This window comes from Trichechus manatus, unplaced genomic scaffold (genome assembly GCF_000243295.1).
Source record: "Trichechus manatus latirostris isolate Lorelei unplaced genomic scaffold, TriManLat1.0 scaffold00093, whole genome shotgun sequence".
Classification (NCBI taxonomy): Eukaryota; Metazoa; Chordata; class Mammalia; order Sirenia; family Trichechidae; genus Trichechus; species Trichechus manatus.
The window spans coordinates 5,652,268-5,669,093 of record NW_004444029.1 but is presented as its reverse complement, the minus strand read 5'-3'; the positions used below and the strand labels follow the sequence as shown (position 1 = coordinate 5,669,093).

Sequence of the window (16,826 nt, the reverse complement as noted above, 5' to 3'; positions counted from 1 at the left end):
ACAGGGGTGTGGGTAGGCTGGGGCAGGGGTGGGGAGGCAATGGTGAGGGGTGGGAAGAAGGAGGGATACAGTGAGAGGCAGAGCAGGGGTGGGGCAGGGCGCCCGCGAGCAGGACGGCCTCCCTCCACCCTACCCCTGTCCCTGGGGCCTCCTTCTGCCTTCCCCGCCAGGCCCCACCCCACTGCCCGGCCTGGTACCCACAGAGCTTGTAGAAGATGTGCAGCAGCTCGTGGGCCATGATGCTGCCGGCCGCACCAAAGTTCACGGCCCTGGGGGAGAAGGCTGGTCTCACCGGAGAAGCTCTATTGCCGACCCAGGTCTCCCGCCACAGGCCCAGCCCTAGTGCCCTCGCAGAACACCGTACCTGGGGTAGCCAGGGTGGAAGAACGGGGGCTGCAGGAGCCCAGGAGACAAGACCACTACGTGGTCCGACACGGAGTAGTAAGCGTCGACGCCCCAGGGGAACACGCGCCGGCTGTGGGGACAGTGCTGCAGTGAGCACCGGCCCTACCCTGAGCGCCCCCCGCAGGCCCCTGACGCCTGTCGTAGTGCCCGCAGCCCGCGCCCCGTGCCCGTCCGTACTCGCCCTGGGTGGCATCTCTGGACCCAGGTTTCCGGGCTCCCCGCCCTCGCACCTGTGGAAGGGCTGCAGGAAGCTCCGGACCTTCCTGGCTTGGAGCGCTCGGACACAACTCAGGTACAATTGCAGGAAGCTGGGGCCCAGCTGCACCTGGGGTCCACATGGGGGCACACTAAGTCCCCCAGGGGACCGCTGAAGGCACACGGGTGGGCCCTCACCCGGGAACCCACAGATGAGCGGAAACTGCACAGCAACACTGCGCACACCTGCGCAGACAGGCCTTGGGCAGGTTCGCCTGCAGGTAAGTGCCAGGACAAACGTGTGCGCGCACAGATGGGGCCACGCAGGCATGTCAGCACCAACAGGCGTGTCCCAGGATGCAAGCGTGGTGTGCGTGTGGATGTGCACACACATGCGCACACACACACACCCTGACTTCAGGATGTCCGGGCTAAGAGGGGGTCAGGATCCTCCGGAAACCGAAGGACTAAGGCAGGTCAGGGGGTGATGGAGGACCCACCTCGGGGTACCCCTGTGTGACCAGCTCCGGCTCCAGGGTCCACTCTGGGGCCCCCATCTTCACCCGCACTCGGGTCACCTGGAGAGACACACAGGTGGCAGGAGCGAGCTGCCTGACTCTACAGAGGGACCCCGCCGCCAGTCCTTGGCACTGTCCCTGCACACCCGCGCAGTGCACTGCTTCTGCGTCAGCGTGTGCCCTTGTGCTCTGCCCACCAGCCATCACGGCCTCTTGCCCCTCAGAACCCACCAGATTGCTTTCTGACCTGACCCTCCACACCCAATTTCCTCCACGCCTTTCCTCTCAGCCTACCCGGTCCTGGGCCTCCTTTCGAGCTTTCTCGTTCATCCAGGGGAGCCTTTGGAGGCGGTTGAGGAGCGCGTCCTTGATGTCGGAGAATAGTTCCATGGCCTGGGGGTGAAGGGGGAGGACTGGCTCCACCTCCAAAGGCCTCAGAAAGGGGGGGGCGGTATTTCCTGGTTGAGGGAGGAGGGAGGGGCTGCACATAGAAGGGGGGTGGGGCTGGTTGCCCTGGAGGTCCACAAGGTTCATGAGGAAGACAGTCCTCTCCATGGGGAAGTCTCAGCCGATGGGGAGGGGACACTGTCCTTACCCTCAGGCCCAGGCAGAGCACCTAGGAAGCAGAGAAGGGAGAGGGCCACCACCCCTCTGCCCCCAGCCTGGTCCTCCACCCTCTCCTTAATCCTTGCCCTTCATCCTCCCTCTTCCTGGGCCGGCTTTCTCTGCACCCCAACCTGCTGAAGTCCCCCAGCCTCAGCCCTCCGCATGTGGCTGCTGTCTCCTCCTGCCCACCCTATGCCTGTCTGCTCTTGGTGCAGGGAAATGAGTATGCTGTAGGAAGAGGGGCTGGCCTCTGCCAGTGCTCATCCTGACTGCTTTTTGGGAGCTGTGTGGCCTGGGTAGATGACTTAACCTCTCTGTGCCACCGTCTCTCCTCTGTAAAGCCAAGATGATGATTGTAACACGCACCCAGCAGGCCTTGGGTAGGATGAAATGTGATTCCTGCAAAGGGCTTAGAGGGGACCTGGACGGGGCAGGCACTCACAGAGAGGTGGTTATTTATTCCCATGTCTTAATTTCACCTCGTCCCGTTCTCACGTGAAAACATCACAAACAGTACTTTAGGGCTGGGAGGGGGGCGCCTTAGCCTTCACAGAGCTCAGGTGTCTCTCTTTAGGTGGAGGACTCAGAGCTGGAGGTGGTGACTTGTCCAAGACTGCGTGTGGGTGGACTTGAGCCCGTGGCCGACCTGATCATGTGTGCCAGCCGAGGGCCCCTGCCTCACTGGCTGTCTCTGCCAGCACCCACCAGCTGTGCAGACCAGGGCAGAGAGGACAGAGCAGGCAGGAGGGTGGGGGGTGGGGGCTGGGGTTCGGGGTAGCCGGGAGGGGCCCACATACAGCTCTTTGGGTGGGCAGATTGAAGGCCTCCTGGACAAACAAGGCCGCCAGGGTGGGTTGGAAGAAGGTTCCGGTTTCCTTCACACACTTCATCCACCGGGGGGTCTGGGGCTGCGGAGACAGGGGTGGCTCTAGTCTGTCTCTATGCTCTGCCCACCTTCCCTGGCCTGCACCCCGAGGGCACACTCTTTCCGGACTCTCTGGGTCTGGCCCACTTTATACCATCACCCCTTTGGGGGCGCATGGGCCTGTTGCAGCCCAGCACTCGGGCTTTGTCCTCTTCCAAGATGGCAAACCACAGTGCGTTCCCGTTTTGTTAGTTGCCATTCAGCTGATTCCGACTTATGGCGACTGCCTGTGTTAGCGAGTAGAACTATTCCCTAACGAAGCTGAAAGCACGGCCCTTGGGGTATCACTCTGGGGGATCAAGCGTTCTGGGAAGGAGAAGACTGAAGCCAAACCCCTTCCCTGAGCAGGGCTGATAGCCACCCTGTCCCTTAGCCCCACCTCCACACTGGATCCCAGCAATGACGCCACCCTTCCGTGCTGCTTCTCCCAATGTAGAAATTGGAGAAGCCAATCTCCCAAGTGGCTGTGGGGGTCACACTGTAGGATCTTGCCTTAGAAGGAAGATAATTATCAGATTAAGGTTGGGTTTTAGGTGCCACATCGTTTGCTTGGAGAAGAGGACAGGAAAGGTTAAGTGTATGAATTCAGAGTACAAGGGACCATCCGGTGAAATCAAGGAAGAGAAGAGGGTGCGATGCCGGGGCCTTCAGCTTCAGTGAGGAGAGGCCTGAGATGGGCTCAAGAGGACGGTGGCAGCTGGGATGGTTTAACACAGGACGTAAAGAATCAGAACAGAACACCAGATGTGAGGACAGGTTTCAGTGGTGGGCTGACTGGGGGGTGCACCAGGGGACCCAGGGGCCACTGAGAAACAGTTCAATGGCCTGGAGACAGAGAAGGACAAGCTAAGGGAAAACCAAGCTGGAAAACCAGCTAACTTGAGTTAGGCGTGAAAAAGCACAAGACTCATTCCTGTGACTTATTATTCTGTCCTATACGGTCACTTAAGTCGGAATCGACTCGACGGCAATGGATTTGGTTTTTTTTTTTTTTTGATTCACTGCCCAAGGATCTGCTCACTGGGAGACAGTGAGGCACTGCCAGGGTTGAGTATCCAATAGGCAAAGTAAGCACGGAGCTTTCCTTGCTTACCAGATCATCTACGGTGAGCAATTTCACATTTTTTTCACCACATCAAAGATTCTGCTTCTAGGTATGGCTGGCATCTGTCTCTCTCCCAACCACACAGCACCTTCCTACGGACTCAAAGCCTCTTCTCAAGTTTACAATCCCTGACAGGGATGGATTACCCAGTAAGCAAGGTAAGCACAGGTTTACTTGTGCTTACTTACACTAATAGGTAGTGGACCATTTCACGTGTTTTTCATCACATCTTTGAAACCCATGTGAAATGGTTCACTACAGATTAGTAAGTAAGCACAAGTAAGCCTGTGCTTACCTCGCTTACTGGGTAATCCACCCCTGAGCACCGCTACACCCTCAACAGCATTGGGCTGGTCTTGGGGGTGGAAGGGGGACCTGCGGGGGTTCCCCCAAGGAGGAAATAGAAAGTCCAGAGTACTGTACTAAGGAGTCCATGTGGTACAAGTGGTTTGCAATCAGTTGCCAACCCAAATGTTGACGGTTCAAACCCACCCAGTGACTCTGTGGGAGAAAAGACCTGATGATCTGCTTCCGTAAAGATTACAGCCAAGAAATCCTATGGGGCAGTTCTGCTGGGTCACAGGAGTTTTCTGTGAGTCAGAATTAACTCGACGATAGCTAACAAGAGGTAGTGTACGGTATGACGTGTTGCCTTCTTTGAGGAAGAAGCCCAGGGACCGCCTGCTGGGGAGCCTCCACATTGGAGGTTGTGCCATTTGGGCTGCTACATTCATGGTACATCCCCTCACCATGCGGCGTCACTCCTTCCTTTCCAGAGAGAGGACACTTGGACCTCTCTGCCTCAGGAATATCAGAAGCAAGTGCAAAAGGATGCCTGGGCCGGACTCAATGACAGGTCTCATAGGGGCCCTGCGGTCACCTTCAGCTTCCTTCCCTCGCACTTCTCATCAGACTGGGGGGACGTCAGCTACCTCTGTGGAGGAGCTGCCCCAATGGGAGGACCTCGAGCCTGGTCACGTGGTCAGCCCTGCCCTCCAGACTTCCTGGGTCTGGAGCTGCTTCCTGGTTGCTCACACCAGGGCAGGTCCATTTCTTCACCTGCCTTCAGCTGCTCCCCACCTGTCCTCAGAGCCGGCCCGCGACAGACCGTCCCTGGTAGGGGTGAGTAGAGATGCACCTCGGCCACCCAGCACCCCTGAACAGCCTCTGAGCCTACTCTTTTGGTCAGAGTAGTGCAGAGTTGCATGTCCATGGCCCAGAAAAGGACTTCCAAACTTTATAAAGTAAACACACTCCAGAGACTGGTCCAGTGCTCGACTGCTAACCGAAAGGTTAGCGGTTTAAACCTACTAGCCACTCCACAGGAGAAAGATATGGCCATCTGCTTTTGTAAAGACTACAGCCTTGGAAACCCTATGGGGCAGTTCTACTCTGTCCTATAGGGTCAATATGAGTTGGAATCAACTCCATGGCAAAGGGGTATACCATAGGACAAAAAAAAAAAAAAAAAAAACACCCCAAACCCGTTGCCACTGACTTTACGTATGGCTGACTCATGGTGACCCCACTTGTTAAGAGTAGAATTGCTCCACAGGGTTTTCTTGGCTGTAATTTTTATGGAAGCAGATCACCAAGTCTCTCTTCCATAGCACCGCTAGGTTAATTGGAACCACCAAACTTTAGGTTGGTTGTTATTGTTGTTTGGTACCGTGGTGTCAGTTTCAACTCATAGTGACCCTACATAGAACAGAGCAAAACATTGCCTGGTCCTACACCATCCTCACAGTCGTTGCTATGCTTAAGCCCATCGTTACATCCATTGTGTCAATCCGTCTCATTTAGGGTCTTCTTCTCTTTCAATGACCATCTACTTTACCAAGCATGGTGGCCTTCTCCAGGGACTGATTCCTCCTGATAACATGTCCAAAGCATATGAGACAAAGTCTCCCCATCCTCACTTCTAAGGAACATTCTGGCTGTTCTTCTTCCAAGACAGATTTGTTCATTCTTCTGGCAGTTGATGGTATATTCAATATTCTTCATGAACACCATAATTCAAAGGTGTCAGTTCTTCTTCCACCTTCCTCATTCATTGTCCAGCTTTAGCATGCATATGATGTTAGCAGTTGAGCACAAGCTGTTTACACCACCCACGGTCATATCATAGACCAGGAGTCACAAACTCAAATGGGGAGCCACACGAGGGTGGCATAGCTGGGAGAAGCCATCCAATATCATCTCAAAGGGCATGGGGGGAGTGCTACAGCCAACTGCAGAGTGTGCCCCCCTTGGGAACCAGCTGCACCCTCGCCCCAAGCAGTTGCTGCCACTGGAGAATGCTGGCCGAACACTGCTAAGCTTCACGTTAGGGGGGAAAAACAAACAAACACATACATATATGTCTTAGTCATCTAGTGCTGCTATAACAGAAATACTACCAGCGAATGGCTTCAACACCCAGAAGTTTGTTCTCTCACAGTCTAGTAGGCTAGAAGTCTGAATTCAGGTCTTCAGCTCCAGGGGAAGGCTTTTCTCTCTGTCAGCTCTGGAGGAAGGTACTTATCATCAATCGTCCCCTGGACTTGGAGCTTCTCATTCCAGGGACCCTGGGTCCAAAGGACATGCTCTTCTCCTGGCACTACTTTCTTGGTGGTATGAGATCCCCAAGTCTTTCTGCTCGCTTCTGTCTTTTATATCTCAAAAGAGATTGACTTAAGACACAACCTAATCTTGTAGACTGAGTCCTGTCTCATTAACATAACTATTGCTAATCCTACCTCATTAACATCATAGAGGTAGGATTTATAACACATAGGAAAATCACATCAGATGACAAAATGGTGGACAATCACACATTACTGGGAATCACAGACTAGCCAAGTTGACACATGTTTTGGGGGACACAATTCAATCTATAACTTTCCACCCTTTGGCCTCCCAAAATTCATCTCCTTGCCACATGTAAAACACATTCATCACATCATATCATAGCAAAAGTATAAATTCAACTCCAAGTCAAAAATCCAAAAATTCCTCTTCATCTGTGAAATCTAGAATACAAGTTATCTGCTTCCAAAGTACAGTGGTGGAACAGGCACAAGCTAGACATTTCCATTACCATTACAAATGGGAGAAATTGGAGGGAAAGAAGGGATAATGGGCACCAAGCAAGTCAGCAGAACACATTACATTAACCCTCAAAGTTTGAAAATAATCCTCTATTCTCTGAGACCATTTACAAAATGGCCCTGCCCTCCAGACAGTAGGTATTGGCCACACTCTCTGGATTCTGTGTGTAGGCCCCTCGGCCTTGGGCTTCAGCTCTGCCTTGCAGGCCCACTGGGACAGCAACTCTGCTCCCTCAGCTTTGGGCAGCCCCATTCTCCTAGTCCATCTGAGTGGTGACTCCACCCTTAGAAACACCAGAGGCCATGGCTCCACCCTTTGAGACCCCAGAGATCGTGGTCATACCCTTTGAGACTGAGGCAGCTCTGCTTCCTGTGTTCCTTGTCTCTTCAGCTTATGCTTCCTGGTTCCATGGCCTCCAGGCCCCTCGGGCTTCAACACCGGCATCTGCCCTGCTGGAGCAGGTGTTCCAAAGCTCTTTAGCACCACCAATAAAGTGCCTGGAGGCACTCCACTATGCCAGTAAACTTCAGCCACTGATAAGTGCCCAGAGGCACCCTACTCTGTGCAAAGGCACTCAACTCTCTCACTCCGAGGGTCGGCTCCAGGGCTGTGTCACGCTGGTCTCCTGGTTCTACTGCTGCTGTTTCTCTGCTGCTACTGGTTGTCTGCTGCTGCTTCTTGTTGGCTGTGCCGTCTGCAGTGTAACAGCTCTCCTCATTTCCTTCTGAGTCCTCTGTCCGTTCACAGTTTCAAAACCACTTCCACATTTTAGGTATCTGTTAGAGCAACACCCTACTCCCCACGCTTGGTATCAAATTCTGTCTTAGTTATCTAGTGCGGCTGTAACAGAAATACACAAGTGGGTGGCTTCAACAAGCAGAAGTTTATTCTCTCACAGTCTAGTAGACTAGAAGTCCGAATTTAGGGTGTCAGCTCCAGGGGAAGGCTTTCTTTGTCAGCTCTGGAGGAAGCTCCTTATCATCAATCTTCCCCTGGACTAGAAGCTTCTCAGCAGAGGGACCCTGGATCCAAAGGATATGCTGTTCTCCTAGTGTTATTTTCTTGGTGATATGAGGTCCCCCTGTCTCTCTGTTTGCCTCTCTCTTTTATATCTCAAAAGAGATTGACTTAAGACACAACCTAATCTTGTAGATTGAGTCCTGCCTCATTAATATAACTGCCGCTAATCCCACCTCATTAACATCATAGAGGTAGGATTTATAACACATAGGAAAATCACATCAGATGACAAAATGGTGGACAATCACACATTACTGGGAATCACAGACTAGCCAAGTTGACACACATTTTGGGGGACACAATTCAATCCATAACTATATATATCTGTATATGTATATATATATGCAAAGGAGACTTGGTGGTACAATGCTTAAGCTCTCGGCTACTAACTGAAAGGTTGGCAGTTCAACCTACCAGCAGGAGAAAGACCTGACTATCTGCTCGCATAGAGATTACAGCCTTGGAAACCCTCTGCTGCAGTTCTACTCTGTCCCAAAGGGTCACAATCGGCTCAACCGCACACAACGACATATATATATGCACAATATAAAATATAATATGTATATAATATTAAAAAAATACATATTTAAAATTTTTAAGCTGGAAGTCTTAATTTTTGTCTGCCACGTCCTGCTTTTTGCACATTGGGAATGATCATGGAAGTAACGAAGGAACAGGCAACGCTTTGTTCTATTATATATAAGGTCTCCATAAGTCAGAGCCAACTCGACAGCATCTAACAACAGCAATGAATTCAAAGTTTGTAAAGGACTCTAATAGGCCATCAACACCCATCTGTAGGCCAGTTGCGTCCTCAAGGGCCACCACGCCACGACCTCTGCCCAGAGAACTCAGCACCTGCTAAATGTGGATCACTAACCCAAAGCCCGGCAGACCAGCTATAGCGGCTGAAACACAAGAACATGGCCTGTTGTCCCTTCCTCACAGGTTTGCCCGCAGGATCAGGGGAGGAGAGACTGGAAGTCCTCTGTGAATCCTCAAGGATGCCCCACTCTGCTGATAGTATACTGAGTTCAACAAGGCGTTACATAAAACCGCAGATAAATCTTTGTGAATTTGATGGAGACATAGATGTTGGATGATTGCATGGTTAATGTGGACACAGGACTGGCTGAAACTTAACTAAAAGTCAATGATTAATGACTCCAAGTTAATATGACCTTCCCTGATAGCTGCCCTATTATAAATTGTAGCCTGCCCATATCTAGCACTCCCTCCACCCTTTCTGTTTTATTTTCCCAACAGCCATTACCACCCAACATATTTATTTAGTCTGTTGTTTTACTTTATCCCTTAGCATGTAAGAGTCTGAGGGCAGGAATTTTTGCTTGTTTTGTTCATTGGTTTATCCCAAATGCCTTGAGGAGTTTCTAGCAGATGGTAGATGCTCAGTTGGTATTTGTTGCATAAATGAAAGGATAAAGGTACAGCTAGGTCTTTAATAACCTGGCCCAGTGGCCTTCCCACTTTAGGATTTTAATAGTCATCTTGATGAAGACACCTTAAGTAAAACCGCAAATGACCCAAAACTGGAAAGGAAAGTTAATACAATGGATGATTGAAACAAAGGTTAAAATTGGTTATTCTATTGGAGCCCTGGTGGTGCAACGGTTAAGCACTTGGCTGCTAATGGAAAGGTTGGTAGTTCGAACCCACCAGTGGCTCCACAGGAGAAAGAACTGGTGATCTGCTCCTGTGAAGATCAGAGCCTAGAAAACCCTATGGGGAAGTTCTACCCTGTCACACAGGGTTGCTGAGTCCCAGTCGACTAACAGGACCGGGCAGTGTTTCGTTCTGCTGTACATGGGGCCACTGTGAGAACTGATTCGACAGCACCTAACAACTACAATAATACATTCAAAATCAGTCAGTAAAAGATGGCTGGATCATGAGACCTCAAAGTCCTTTTCCGTAAGGTTGCTAACAATTAAAATTTATTCAGAAGAAGATGGTCAGAGATCTGTAATTGATGACCCTTGGATGGAACTGACAATTCCAGTCCAACCAATGCCAGAACCTCCGTGGTGTCCTTACACTTTTTCTCCAATGCCACAAGCCACCAGGAAGCAAACTACACCCTGAATCCACCGCTTCACACCTCTCTAGGGTACCACGCCTGGCAGAGCTGTGGCCATCTCTAACTCAGGCTACTGCATTAAGCTAACCATTCTCCCCGACTCTACCCTTCCCCCTGGTCTGCTCTCAGAGTGCTCCTTTTTACACATATAGCAGACAAATCCTCCTCAAGCTCCCTGTTTCACACAGAGACGAGCAAGATCCTACAGTAACCACCAGGCCCTGACAGGCCCTCCTCCCTCTCTGAGTTCCTCCCTACCTCTGTTCTATCTACTCACGCTGCTCCCCACACCGACCTCCTTGCTGATTTGCTCACGGCATCTCCACCAGCTTTTCATGAATCCAACCATCCCTTCTCAGCCAGAGCCCCCAGAGGGCCCCTCAGACCATGCTGAGGCTGAGCCAGCCTGCTTCATGCCCTGTCCTTTTTTTGCCAGGAAACACCATCACCTCTCTAGACACCTCTTCAGTCCTACCTCCTTTATTGCTCATTTGAACCCTGTCTGATCTCTCCCTCCTGGGAGCTGCAAGGTATCTGCTGTCTAAACCAGAGTTGCATCAGAGCTCAGCTATGCCCATCCTTTGCATAGTGTGTGACTGCTTTCATGCCACAAGGACAGAGGCGAGTAGCTGCAACAGAGACCGTATGGGCCACAAAGCCAACAATATTTACCACCATGCCCTTTCTAGAGAGAGTTTGCTGACCGACCTTTGGCCTGTTCCGCCCTCTTCCCTTTCAGCCCTGTCTGGTATGTGGTTAAGTCATGGCCTTCCGAGCCAGAAGACCTGCTCTGGAGTCCCAGCTCCTTCCCTTACAAGCTGTGTGGTCTTGGGAAAGTTACCTTGGGCTTTCTGAGCCTAATTCTGCATCTGCAAAATGGAGTTTAAAGACCTCATAGTGCTTCTGGGCGGATTAAATAAAATAATCTATGCTACGTGCTTTGTGCAGTGTCCAGCGTGGTCACCGTCTGCTGCTTAACAGCTGTTGTGACTATTATGCATCACGTTTGTTCCAGAGAGGTGGAATGGCTTCCCCAAAGCCACCCAAGGGTTTATAGGCAGACCCAGACCCAGCATTTAGGCCAGAGGACAATCAGAGACCTTAGTGGAAAGGATGGTAATTTTAGTAATCTGGAGAATTCTCGCCTTCCTTGTGGGAGACCCAAGTTCAATTGCCGGCCGATGCACCTCATGCACAGCCATCATCTGTCTTTCAGGGGAGGCTTGTGTGTTGCTATGAGACTGTTATCCATTGAATTGTGTCCCCCAAAAATATGTGTGATAAATCTTACTACACCTGTGTGCGGTTATAATTCCATTTTGGAGTAGGGTTTTCTTTGTTACATTAATGAGATCATATTAATGTAGGGTGTGTCTTAAATCAATCTCCTTTGAGACAGAAAAGCAGATTAAGCAGCAAGCAAGCAAGCAAACAGAGATGGGGGAAGATAGATGTCACACAGCATGAGATCTCTGAGGACCCAAGGAAGAGAAGCTGAGACAAGGACGTTCCCCCAGAGCCAACAGAGACAGAAATCTTTCCCCAGAGCTGGTGCCCTAAATTCAAAACCTCCCCCACAAACTATGAGAAAATTTCTGTTTGTTAAAGCCACCCATTTGTGGTATTTCTATTATACCAGCACTAGGTAACTGAGGCAAATGCTAAACGGGTTTCAGCAGAGCTTCCAGATTAAGACAAACCAGGAAGAAAGGCCTGGTGATCTACTTCCAAAAAATCAGCCAATGAAAATTTTATGGATCACAACAGAACATTGTCCAATACAGCGATGGAAGAAGAGCCCCCTAGGTTGGAAGACACTCAACATTGCCGCAACAATGGACTCAAGCATACCAACGACTGTGAAGATGGTGCAGGACTGAGCAGCGTTTTGTTCTGTTGTACATGAGGTCACCATAAATCAGAGCCAACGCCACAGCAACAACAACAATATTCAGCCAAAGGCCAGAGGGGTGGCCAGGAGATAAAAGTGGGCCCAGGGACCACATGTTAACCCCTGCAAGCCCAACCTTCCTGCTGCTGTAGAAGCCCAGACACTGAGAGGCATGTGCCTCCTGTCCCCCGAGACGTACCAACCTTCACCCTCAGATGGCAGACACCCCTCAGCCCCTACCTGGGGAGAAGCCCCCTCCTCACCATGAGCTGGCGCCCTGTTAGCTGCTGCAGCTTCTGGTTCAGCTCCTGGCGGGCCTTCTGGAACTTGCTGTCCAGGGCAGGAGAGAGGGTGCCCACCAGCCCCAGGATCATGTGGCTTTGCAGAAATTCACTGTAGAAGGATGAGTCCCCCACATGCACCTCTGGGACGAAGAGCTTGGTATGGGTCCCCCTGACGCCCCGGGTAAGCAGGTCTCCTCGGGGGATATGAGGTTCACCGCCCGGACATGCCCACAAGCCAGAAGAGCTTTCCTGGGCATGAGGTAGGCTGGGAGCAGCGGAGGAGGGACTTGGTCCAACCCGCACACCTGCGGTCCCTCAGCCTCTCATCCCTTCCCTCCACCCCCAACCCTAAGGGGCACACCTGTGTCTCAGCTGCAGACTTCCCACCAGTTGTGACATGTTTGTCAAATACTCCAGGTCACGGACCATGAGGGTCAGAGAGGGACTCAGGGGCATCGGCGTGAATGTTGCTTGCAAGCAGGACAACCAATTGATGGCAGGGGCCATTTCCTTGGGGGGGGGGGACACAGAGGCTGAGGGGAACAGGGAAAGGGGAGGGTTTGAGAGGAAGCGGGAGGGGGATGGCTACAGGAAGGGGTAGAACCAGAGAAAGTGGGGCTGGAGAGGATTGAGGGCAGGAGGAGAAAGAGGACAGGGGTCAAGAAGGGTTGGGAGAGGCCCTTGCACGCACCGGCCCTCTAGCCCCTGGTCCAAGGCACCTGCAGCTGGGCGATAGTGACCATCTGTTCCGGCTGCTCCTCCAGGGGCCGCAGGAACTGGGACAGCCTCGAGGTGATGGAGATGGACAAAGCCGCGTGCTCTTGCACCTTGTCGGGGTCCCCTCCCAGCAGGGTTCCCAGCTGATTCAGGTAGGTCAGGTACTCCCTCACCATCTGGGGGAGGTGGGGGGCCTCAGTCACAGCCACAGCGGCCCTGCCTACCTCCTAGCTTCCTCAGCCAGCACCCTCATCCACCTGATCTTACCTGGGCATAGATCTTCTGTTCCTGCTCTTGCTTGAGAGGGACAGCAAACTCAGGCTGGTCTATCTGGATAAAAGAGAGACTGGAGAGAAGGGGAACATGGCGGAGGGGGAGGGCAGGGGTGGGACAGGGATGGCCTGGGGAGATAGGATAAAATGGGGCAGAGAGGGAGGGAGTGAAAGGAAGGGAGGAGGGATGGGGGTGAGGGCATGGGGAAGAGTCCAGAACATGGTAGAGGGGGAGGGAAAAGGTGGGACAGAGCCAGCTTGGGAGGTGTGGTAAAGCAAGTGGTGTGATTAAGCAGGTCAGAAAGGGAGCTAGTGCAAGGAAGAGAGGGATTGGGGTCAAGGGCATGGGGAGAGGGTCCAGACATGGAAATAGATAGCTAACCAAAAGGTCAGCAGTTCAAATCCACCAGATGCTCCTTGGAAACACTGTGGGGCAGTTCTACTCCGTCCTATAGGGTCGCTATGAGTCGGAATAGACTTGATGGCAATGGGTTTGGTTTTGGTTTTGGGAGTGCTCTAGGAGAGAAGCATAACAGTGTCTTAAAGGGCCAAGACCAGGGTGAGGAGATGAGACACCCAGTTCAGGTGCGAACTTCAGAGGGTGCAAAAACCTCAGGATTCAAGATAACTACTATTTTAATGAAATTTTTTTTTCAAAAATAAAAATTAATGCAAAATCCATGATGAATAAAATATCATATCTGTGTTCCTCATTACATTTTTTAAATTACAAGATGGATTTTTGTTCCACTTTTTAAGTATCATGGATTTTTAAAAAAAAATCACAACAGATTGATCCATTTTGAAAAAAAATAGATTTAAAAAAGTATCCACAATCAACAAAATTTTGCTTACTATGGATTTTTGCATTAATGTTGAGTTTTTTGATTTTTCTTGATTTCTGAGTTTTTTAGCATCCTCTTAAGTTTTGCACACCAGGAAGCGCCTCACTTGCCTGTGCTAGTCCCAGCCCTACTTGCCCTGGATTCTATTCTCCCACATTTTCCTTCTCCAATTTCAATGTCCCACTCCAGCCTGGAGCTACCTACTTTCTCCTTATCTTGAAAAATACTTTCACTTGACCATTTTTATAACCTTTTATGTCCAAGCTTTTAAAAAATATATTTATGCCCATGCCTCAACTTCCTTGTTGTCAGTTGCTGTAGAGTCAGCTCCAACTCATGGCTACCTTATGTATAGCAGAAGGAAATGTTGCTCAGGTCATGTTTGTGATTGCTGGTGTTTGAGTCCATTGAGTCCATATGAGTCAACTTCCTTGCCCTCCTCATACACTCCATATGATCTGTGTCCATTCCCATAACTGTTTGAAACTATCTCTAGAAGGTTTCCAATGGTGTGTTCTCATTCCCCATTCTTTATGAGCTCAGAAGCTTCTAATCCATGATCACTGCTTCATCCTGAGACTCTTCCTTTGTCCTCTGTGGCCAACCATGCTGGTCTGACTCCACGTCTCTGACTGTTCCCACTCTCTCTGTTTCCCTTCTGCCCTGACCCCTCCTTGGGAGGCTCCATCTGCCATCTATTCTTTCTACATATGCTTCTCCTCAGGTCTACTCAATCTCAAGTCGATGGTAACCACCTCCTCCCAAACACACCAAATCAAAACTATGGGGTCACCTTGATTTCTCCACCTCTTTTATTTATACTCAGCCCATCACCAAATCCTACTAGAATCACCATCACCCAGCACCACTGGGACAAAGTTGCCCAACTCCTCATGCCTGGCCCTTCCTTTCCATTTGTACTATAATTGCGTTTGTTCAGAACCACAAAGATGCTCATCTGGATTCTTCAACACCTCTGGCTGGGCTCCAAGATTCTATTCACGCCCTGCACAACACAGCCATCATCACATCTGAAAGCCCTCAGCTGCTCTTCCTTCTATTGTGTCAAATCTTATCACCTCCACCTGGTTCCTTCCCACCCCCTCTCCCCCGCAAAAAAGTTGCCATCAAGTCGCTTCTGACTTAGAGCAACCCTACATGTATAAGACAGAGTAAACTGCCCCATAGGGTTTCCAAGGCTATAACCTTTATGGAAGAGAGACCTGGTGGCACAGTGAGGCAGTTCTACTCTGTTCTATAGGGTCAGAAATCAAGTCAATGGCACACAACAATAACAATGTTTATGGAAACAGACTGCCACATCTTTTTCCCGAGGAGCAGCTGGTGGGTTTGAACCACTCATCTTTCAGTTAGTAGCCAAGTGCTTTTTTTTAAAATTTATTTTATTTTTCCCCATACAAAAATTTATACATACATTGTTATGTGACTCTGATTGCTCTCCCCATACTGTGACAGCACACTGCTCCTTTCTACCCCTGATTTCCCATGTCCATTCAACAAGCTCCTAACCCTCTCTGCCTTCCCTTCTCATCTCCAGACAGAAGCTACCCGTTTGGTCTCTTGTATCTACTTGAGCTAAGAGGCACACTCCTCATGAGTATCACTGAAGAGTTGGCCTCGGAGATTGTTTTAGTTCTGGGCTGATAGAGAATCTGGGGGCCATGCTTTCCTGGGTTCCTCTTGTCTCATTCAGACCATTAGTCTGGTCTTCTTACTAGAATTTGAGTTCTGCACCCCACATTTCTCCTGCTCCATCCAGGATTCTCTGTTGTGTTCTCTGTCGGGGAGGTCATTGGTGGTAGCTGGGCACCATCTAGCTCTTCTGGTCTCAGGCTGATGAAGTCTCTGGTTTATGTGGCCCTTTCTGTTCCTTGGACTAATACTTTCCTTGTGTCTTTGGTGTTCTTCATTCTCCTTTACTCCAGGTGGTTGGGACCAATTGATGCATCTTAGATGGCCACTTGTGAGCTTTTATTTTTTCTTTTTTCAATTTTTTTTTATTGTACTTTAGATAAAGGTTTACAGAACAAATAGTTTCTGATTAAACAGTCAGTACACATATTGTTTTATGACATTGGTTGACAACCCCACGACATGTCAACACTTTCCCTTCTCGACCTTGGAGGACTTTTTTTTGGTGAAAATATACATAGCCAAAGCTACACCATTTCAAAAGTTTTTACATGTACAATTCGGTGACATCGATTGCATTCTTCCAGTTGTGCTGCTATTCTCACTATCCTTTTTCAAGTTATTCCATCACCATTATCTTCACTCACTTCCCCCTAGGCTTCCCATCAAACCTTTGGGTTGCTGTTGTCAATTTGATCTCACATAGATAATTCTTTTTATTTTTTTTTTGTACCATAGATGAAGGTTTGCAAAAAAAATAGTTTCTCATTAAACAGTTAGTACACATATTGCCCTATGACAATGGTTAACAATCCCACGACATGTCAACACTGTCCCTTCTCAACCTTGGGTTCCCTATCACCAGCTTTCCTGTCCCCTGCTGCCTTCTAGTCCTTGTCCCTGGACTGCTGTGCCTCTTTAGTCCCATTTTGTTATATGCGGCTGTCCAATCCCCAGCTGAATGGTGAACTTCAGAAGTGACTTCACCACTGAGCTAAAAGGGTGTCCGGGAGCCATACTCTCAGGGTTTCTCCAGTCTGTCAGGCCAGTAAATCTGGTAATTTTTTTTTTTTTTGTGAGTTAGCATTTTGTTCTACATCCTTTTCCAGCTCTGTCCAGGACCCTCTATTGTAATCCCGGTCAGAGAAGTCAATGGTGGTAGCTGGGCACCATCTAGCTGCACTGGACTCAGTCTGGTGGAG

General features: G+C 50.1%; 1 protein-coding gene across 1 annotated transcript in view; it reads right to left on the bottom strand.

Moving 5' to 3' along the window:
- KEL (Kell metallo-endopeptidase (Kell blood group)) overlaps positions 1-16,826 on the bottom strand; it is a 28,767-nt gene that overhangs the window by 2,561 nt on the left and 9,380 nt on the right. The window contains exons 5-14 of the mRNA XM_023736853.1: positions 13,122-13,184; positions 12,857-13,030; positions 12,499-12,647; positions 12,117-12,246; positions 2,522-2,632; positions 1,413-1,511; positions 1,101-1,178; positions 636-730; positions 365-475; positions 202-269 (exon numbers count right to left, since the gene is read on the bottom strand). Coding sequence (XP_023592621.1) covers positions 202-269; positions 365-475; positions 636-730; positions 1,101-1,178; positions 1,413-1,511; positions 2,522-2,632; positions 12,117-12,246; positions 12,499-12,647; positions 12,857-13,030; positions 13,122-13,184 — 1,078 coding nt within the window. The remainder of the gene's footprint in view (positions 1-201; positions 270-364; positions 476-635; positions 731-1,100; positions 1,179-1,412; positions 1,512-2,521; positions 2,633-12,116; positions 12,247-12,498; positions 12,648-12,856; positions 13,031-13,121; positions 13,185-16,826) is intronic.